This window comes from Pinus tabuliformis, chromosome 9, assembly GCF_031772625.1.
Source record: "Pinus tabuliformis cultivar Carrire ecotype Pingquan chromosome 9, CPIR1, whole genome shotgun sequence".
In the NCBI taxonomy this organism is placed as follows: domain Eukaryota; kingdom Viridiplantae; phylum Streptophyta; class Pinopsida; order Pinales; family Pinaceae; genus Pinus; species Pinus tabuliformis.
The window spans coordinates 446,060,458-446,068,735 of record NC_142307.1 but is presented as its reverse complement, the minus strand read 5'-3'; the positions used below and the strand labels follow the sequence as shown (position 1 = coordinate 446,068,735).

At 33.8% G+C, this 8,278-nt stretch overlaps 1 protein-coding gene across 1 annotated transcript; it reads right to left on the bottom strand.

Moving 5' to 3' along the window:
- Positions 1-3,141: 3,141 nt before the first annotated feature.
- LOC149149070 (AT-hook motif nuclear-localized protein 20-like) lies at positions 3,142-3,675 on the bottom strand. The gene has a single exon (XM_089442381.1). It carries the CDS (start codon positions 3,673-3,675, stop codon positions 3,142-3,144), a length of 534 nt encoding a protein of 177 aa, XP_089298507.1.
- Between the last annotated feature and the right edge of the window lie 4,603 nt (positions 3,676-8,278).

Sequence of the window (8,278 nt, the reverse complement as noted above, 5' to 3'; positions counted from 1 at the left end):
TTAAAATTTACATAATTCATCTCAATAGTAAACCTGCTACTTTGATATTTCATTCAAGATGTTGAAAAACAAAAGGTCTAAAGATTAACACTGCCCTAATATGGTATGATGGAGGTGTAAAAAAAATTGCATATATTTATTTCTGATTCATTGGATTTAAATAGTTTTGTAGATTTAACTAGAACAAAATTGATAATAACTTTACCCATTAGAATCTTCAAAAAGGTTTACTTCATACCCATTAGATACGAAAATCTGTAACCATAGCATTAGAAATCTGTGATCAACATAAAGTTACAGCAACCAATGCCCTACGCCTTAGGGTACACAAAAGTTGAAGTAATTCATAACTCGCTTTCACATGCTGGACTTATTATTCCAATAGCGCCATAAACTGCATTCATTGTATAAAAGTTCGAAGCAATGTCAAGTAACACACCTGGTCTAGTTTTCTGAGACAAAGACCCTATAGTGGTGTCGTTATTAATGTGGAACAAAGTATGCCTTTGACACTACAGAGGAATGATTAAAAAGAACCAATAGAGAGATATCGAACAAAGTAAGACTATTTTAAATCATATATGCCTGTCACCATCTGATCGTTCCTGAAAAAACCAACAGAGAGAAATCTAACAAAGATGAGACTATTTTAAATTCTGATCGTTCGGCTGCTAGGGCTGAAGGATAGGCACGTTAGGGAAGCAGTTTGCAGAAAGTGAGCAGATCTCCCACACCGTATTTATTTGTTGTTGCGCTTCTGTCCAATCCGATGATTGGAACAATCCACGCGGCTGAACCTGCACAGACTGGAAGTTCGGCGGCTCCTGGTGGATGTCGACAGATGTGCCGGCCATGACAAAGACGAAAGCTACCAGGCTCCCCACTACGCTTCCGGCCACCATTGCACCAGCTTGCACGTCTACGAGACTGATCGTGATTCCTGTACCCTCCTGGTTCTCGGTGGTGCCGAGTATTCGTTGTAGAATTCACGGTGGTGGACTCCCTCTGGAGCACAGGCAGGGAACAGAGGGTTTCTCTTTACCGACCCCAAGCCCGACCCGATCACCAAAGTCGGCATGTCCGAGTCGAATGAATGAGGTTTATAAGTGAGAATCCGCCGCTGAGTCTGCACGGCACGGTCCAGGCCATCCACTGGATCTACGCCCACTAGGGCGGAGAATTTTAATTCTGTTGTATGTGAGGTTCCACCAAGGACCAGAAGGTGCTGTAGTTTTTTTGTTTTAAATATAAAATTTTGTCTTAAAATGTTTTTGTCTCTAATTGTTTTTGTTTTAAGTATAAATTTTTTGTGTTAAAATATTTTTGTTTTAACCTGTTTCTCTTAAAATATTGCCTCCAATTGTATTTTTTTGTCTTAAAATATTTTTTTGTCTTAAAATGTTTTTATCTCGAATTGTATTTGTTTTAAATTTAAAATTTTGCGTTAAAATATTTGTCTTAAATATAAAATTTTGTCTCAAGCTATTTTATTTTAAATTTTATATTTAAGAGAATTCAATTGATATTAAATTTAAAAAGTGATTTTTTAAGACAAAATTTCTTTTATCTTAGAAAATGTCTTAAAAGTTCCTTTGGTATAGCAGCTTCTATATATTCCAAATAGAGAAAAATTCATGAGCTCACAAAAGAAAAAAATAATAAAGAGCAAAACCAAGTTCTTCAACCTCAACCCAACCACATGGAAGAACATCTAATCATCCAAATGCAGAGTTATCTCTCTAATAGAGATGCACAGGATAAAAATATGGTTTTGGCTTAGCCAAATAGCCACCACAAACTCGCATCACTCATAGTGATAAAAAACAGCTAAAGCAGAAAAACCTTATGGCTTGGAATTGGGTAAGGAAGAAACTCACATCACTCATAGTGATAAAAAAGCAGCCAAAAGCTTCATGGTTCTTGGAATTAGACATGGAAATGTATTTACTGTAAAATTCATAATCATTCATGGATTCATTTATCAAAAAAATAGTAACCATATTAGCATTGTTATAACAATAAATTAGTTAGTTTTCATTTAAATTCAAATTAGCTTGTTTCTTAATATTTGACTCAGTAAAAATGACTAAGCCAAATTTCTAATAAATATATAATGTATTGATAAAAAATAATACAATTTTTTAATTAAAAAAACCTTAAAATTTACATAATTCCATCTCATTAGTAAACCTGCAACTTTGATATTTCATTCAAGATGTTGAAAACAAAGGGTCTAAAGATTAACATTGCCATAATATAGTAGGATGGAGGTGTAAAAAAATTGCATATATTTATTTCTGATTCATTGGATCTAAATAGTTTTGTAAATTTAACTAGAACCAAATTGATAATAACTGTACCCATTAGAATCTTCAAAAAGGTTCACTTCAGACCCATTAAATACGGAAATCTGTAACCATAGCATTAGAAATCTGTGATCAACACAAAGTTACAGCAATCAATGCCCTTAGGGTACACAAAAGTTAAAATACTTCATAACTCGCTTTCACATGCTGGACTTATTATTCCAATAGCGCCATAAACTGCATTCATTGTAAAAAAGTTCAAAGCAACGTCTAGTAACACATCTAAGACAAAGACCCTGGAACATGGAAGAAAGGGCATGGAACAAAGCATGCCCTTTGACACAACATAGGAATGATTAGTAACACATAGAAGACAAAGACCCTGCAACATGGAAGATGACACTACATAGGAATGATTAGTAACACATCGAAGACAAAGACCCTGCAACATGGAAGAAAGGGCATGGAACAAAGCATGCCCTGTGACACTACATAGGAATGATTAAAACAACCAACAGAGAGAAATAGAACAAAGACTATTTGAAATCATATATGCCTGTCACCATCTGATCGTTCCTCCGCTAGGGCTGAAGGTTGGGCAGGTTAGGGAAGTTGTTTGCAGAATGTGAGCGGATCTCCGACATCATATTTATTTGTTGTTGCGCTTCTCTCCAATCCGATGATCGGAACAATCCACGCGGCTGAACCTGCACAGGCTGGAAGTTCGGCGGCTCCTGCTGGATGTCGGCAGATGTGCCGGCCGTGAGAAAGACGCGCCCGAAAGCTACCAGGCTCCCCACTACGCTTCCGGCCACCATTGCACCAGATTGCACGTCTACGAGACTGACCGTGATTCCTGTACCCTCCTGGTTCTCAGTGGTGCCGGAGAAAGCTCCGCCATGGATATAATTTGCAACGGCCCCGCATACGTCACCACTCCCGCTGGAGCCGGCGGATTCCGCAGGGTAACGTTGCCAACCATTCCATGGCCGCTAAGAATGAAGAGCCCCAGCTGCCATCTCCGTGCGAATATCTCCAAAGTCTGCCTCATGTCCGTCCCACTTGGGATCTCGAAAGCATGGCATTTCATCATGTTGGGGCTTTCACGGGTTGCAGATGGAGAAGCCTTGGGCTTATTCCTGGAGCCCTTAGGCCTACCCCGGCCCCTTGGCGTCACCACCGCCCCTCCCTCTCCTGGGCGTTCGTCACTGACCTTGTCGGCATTGCCGTCAATGTCATCGCCGCTGTTTGGTTTGGAGCCAATATTGAGGTTTTCGGCTTGAAGGGCATGGCCAGAACTAGGGCCTGAGAATTGCCCTGCATCAACTCCGCCCATCATCATCTCACTCGCCCACAACCTGTTTGCCATGGATGGGGTGCTCCTACTTTCTCTTCAAACCTCTGATCTCTTGCTCGCCTGCAATGTAATACTCAAAGTCCCTCCGCTCACTAGGTCTCAATGTTAATTTTCCCTTCAACTTCAATTCATATATATAGTCATAATGTTTACACAATCTATCGTTAATTACCGAAGGTTTTCTGATTTTTCCTTCCGCAGTTACGTGTTCTGAGTTGTGGCTGACCATGCGGTAACCTTTAGAAGCTAAATTGGACACGGCTTGATGCAAGAATTAATTACAGGTTGACAGGAGGATTCATTACCTTCTTACACCCTTGGAAACTAAATCCGACATTGGTACATGTAAGATTTAATTAAAGATTCGTTCGTTTTTACGCGAGATCTGACCCATTTCCCAGAAGCTGTAATTGGAATTTGGGTAAATCAGAATTCAGTCCGGGATCTCGCCCATTTCCCATAAGCCTTAATTGGAATTTGGGTGAATCAAAATTCAGTCCACCCATAAAAGCTCATTTCCCATAAGCCGTAATTGGAATTTGGGTAAATCAAAATTCAGTCCACCCAAAAAACGGTTTCCTTTGAAACATGATCAATCTGAATATTGCGGTGTCGCTGGCGGTTTGAATTAAAATCTGAATAGAAAGCGACGCTCGAAAAGGCTCACAAGGTTGACTACTACTCTATAGTTGTTTTATTTATTAGAGTATTTCATATAGTGACTTATATTAATCTAATTATGGGTTAAGATAATCTTTTAGACTTAAGATATTATTTTAAAACTATAGGATTACTATTTGAAATTCCAATATCAATATTTTATATTTTATATAAATAAGAGAATTTAGAAATTTGAAGTATTAAATATTTATATTTATTATATAAATTAAAAATTAGTTTTTATTAAATTCTTAATTTTGGATTAATAAGATAATATATTTAAAGTATAAATAAAATTTATCAATTTTGTAATATTAAGAGGGTAGAAAATGAAAAACATATATGTCACACATTCAATTTTTTGGTTGTTAAGTGAGCCCAACTATAAGGATATTCAGCACTTTTTTCCTTTTTCCTTTTGTTTTTTATCATAAAATAAAATTTTGAATAACCACAATTAGATTCTTATTTTCTTAAGCTCTGATAATGGAAATGATAAAGTGAGTTAATCATCTACACTATCAATAAAATATTTTGATATTAAAATAAAAATTAGAGATATTTATTTTTTATTGTTTAAACCAAATAATGCTTTAATTGTTTTTAAATAAAAAATATATCAAAACAATACTCACATTATATGTTTTTACAAAATTCTAAGATATTTTGGAAAACAAAAACACCCTTGGTGAAATATTTATATTTATCTGAATTTAATAATTAATACTTAAACTAATATAAATAATTATGTTTTATTTTAAAAAATATATAATTTTTAGAATGAAATGAAATTAAAATGAAATAATAATAAAAAAATTATATTATATTTAATCTAAATTATAAACATATTGAAAATTTATGGTGATTTAATTTTTTTCTATATAAAAGAATGGGTATGGGTTTATATTAAAATTTGGACAAAATGTCTTTCACTAGTTACACTTGACCAGGCTCGAGGTTATTTTCAGTATTTTAAAAAGACAAACAAACTGATTCAGCAAAATCCAGAAAAACATGTCCCAACTCTCAATTCCGTCTGCAAAGAGACAACCAGCTGGAAGAGGAATTGCCCTGTTGACTTCCAAATCCATATATCAACCAGCTGGAAGAGGAATTGCCCCGTTGGCTTCCAAATCCATATATCGTGATTTAATTCTTATTTACAATAAAATTATGTTTTAAAATATTAAATTTTTTATTTTAAATACTTTTATTTTAATTAATAAAAGTTATACTCAATTTTAATACACAATTTTCTAAAATTAAAACTTAAATGCTTCACAAATCTAGTTTAAATAACTCTTTAATAGGAAATCCTGTTAAGCTTGACGAGTTAAAGTCCAGTCAATATCATGACACGGGAGCTATTTTTTCACCAAATTAGTGGGTCATCGAATTATTAATTACAGAGTTCCGTCAAATTTATATGACAAACTATTAAATACACAGTTCCCATAGAAAAGGTGTCCACAAATTAAGAACAAACTGAAGAAGAAAACTGGCTAAATCGCTTCAAACTTGTTGACTACTCCCTTGAAGATGACCTAATTTCAAAATTAGCTCTATTTCCTAGGGTCAATTAAATACAAAATGCAGTGAAAAATAACGCAAAACCCTAGAATCCCGTAACAACGCTATGTTCCGGGTCCTCACTGTTCGCACGATTTCCCATGATAAAAAAATCAAAAAGAATTTACGAATTAAAATATACGAAAATAACGATAGTTGATTCGGTAGAAGCGTTAGTTCCCGAGTCTGCATTGTTAACTCTGCCTCTTATCCTCCATCTCGTTACTAATGAAAAGTAAAGAAGATTACAGTAACGGACTATTCTCTTTTTCGATGCGAGGAAGAAAAAGTTCGATGCGAGCATAGTATTTTTCGTTTTTTTTTCTTTTTTCTAAAAGTTGGTTAAAATTTCTGAAACCTAAATTTGACTTCTTAATCTATTTTTTTTTTTTTTTCAAAATTAGTTTTGATTAGTTCATCAATGAAAATTATAAATTTATTATTATTATTTTTTTTTGAAATATAAAAAAAATCTATAAATTTTGTCTAATTTTTTTGAGATTTTAAAATAGTAAAATTAAATTTTATGATTCGCCCCATTTAAGTATTTTAGATATTAAATTTATTTATAAATTCAAAAATATATTTTAAATAATAATATTAAAATTTTAATAAAATTTTTATATTTTCATTATTTATTATATTTAATTCAAATAATACATTTGATTCTAGTAACCCCATTCGAGGATGACAGTGATCCTCCTTTACCTATGGAGTCTTTTATATGTTAACCCTGACCAATATACCTAGAATCAATATTCAAATATCTTGTTTTAACTGTATCTTTTTCCTGAGTTTTATTTACAGCTGAAATGACAGACTTATAACATAAAGGATATGCAACGTTAAAATTTTGAATAGCCTACGAAACTATGCTATGTAATTTTTTTTTCAAAATAATATAAACTCCATAACCTAACGTAGAGCGCCCTCTCTCTCAATCTCTCCATTAAAAGAAGTTTAATGACGGAGCTCTATTGGTTAATTGAATGGTAAATCTCATATCTATTTTGCATTAATGTGAATATATATGAAGAGCATTGTTTTTTGTTTTATTTTATTTTATTTTATTATATATTTACACATTTTGATTTCATTTTGAAGATTGGGTATTTAATATTTTTTAATTTAAGAGAGTGTTTGTGAGTTCAAGTATCATGGTGAATTTTTCAATTTTTTTCTTGCCTACAATCACTTTATTTGTGGCTTTTATATGATGTTGAATCCTATGATACTTTGTGTTGGATATCATTGGTTCCATCATGGAATTTGAGATTCTCGAAGAATTTAATTGCAAAAGTATTGTGAATTAGAAGAGGAGCTCACTTATTTCTCTTGCAAATATTCAAGAACTTTCGTGAGCCACACAATGTCCTAGATTGCTTCTATCCACATTCTACCTATGCTACTGAAATCTACTATAAGTAATTATTTTCTTCACCTCCATGAGACAACACCTGATCCAAGACTCATATATAGCCTAAAGTAAACACTTCATTTTCATCATTTCCATCAAAATATGAATCAAAATAAGGAATAAAACTTAAGTCGTCCATTTGTGAATATTTGAGTTCAAATTCCCGAGTTCCTTTCAAGCACTTTAGAACTTGTTTTTGCAATAGATTAATATCCTTCACAAGGCTTATGCATAAACGTGGAAACAATTCCAATAGCGAATGAAATTCCTACCATAGTGAAACCATGGTCAATCATAATCAAACCAAGGAAAAGCTACAGACAACCATAGTCATCCATAGTTAACCATAATCAAATATGGACATCCATCGACAACCATTAACAACATGATCTTGTCTAGGTGGATATTCGTGCCAACTCGCATATTCCAGTTGGACCTCCATCATTTTTATGTCAATTTTTTTTCTAGTTTACTTAATTGTAGCACAATTTACTATTTTTGGCAGTTTTCAGGTCTTGAACTTCTGGAGCAATTTTGAGGCCCTAAATGACATTTTTTTGGCAATATTCCTCAGGAAAATTTCATTGATGTTGCACTTATAGTTGTAGTACTCATAGAAACCTTTCCAATGAGGTATCATGCACGCCAAACGGAGATAATATGACCAAGTTACAACCCCGGGAAGTTGGCTGCCCAACGGGGCCGATAAACTCTTGGTGTTACATCTCCTCGAGTTAGGGTTCTGGTTGTTTATGGTTTTCTCTTATTGTTCAATAATAAAAAGGCCCCCGAGATTCATTATAACTCAGCCGAGAGGCATGTAGCCGCCACATCTCTTCTAAGAGATAAGCTACGATCGTCGGAGCTAGTCTCATTTCAATTTTGTTTTTAAGCATATTTCATTATTTTATATTAATGAAAGGAAGTGTTATTTACACTACGTCTCTATATTTACGGTTATATCTATAA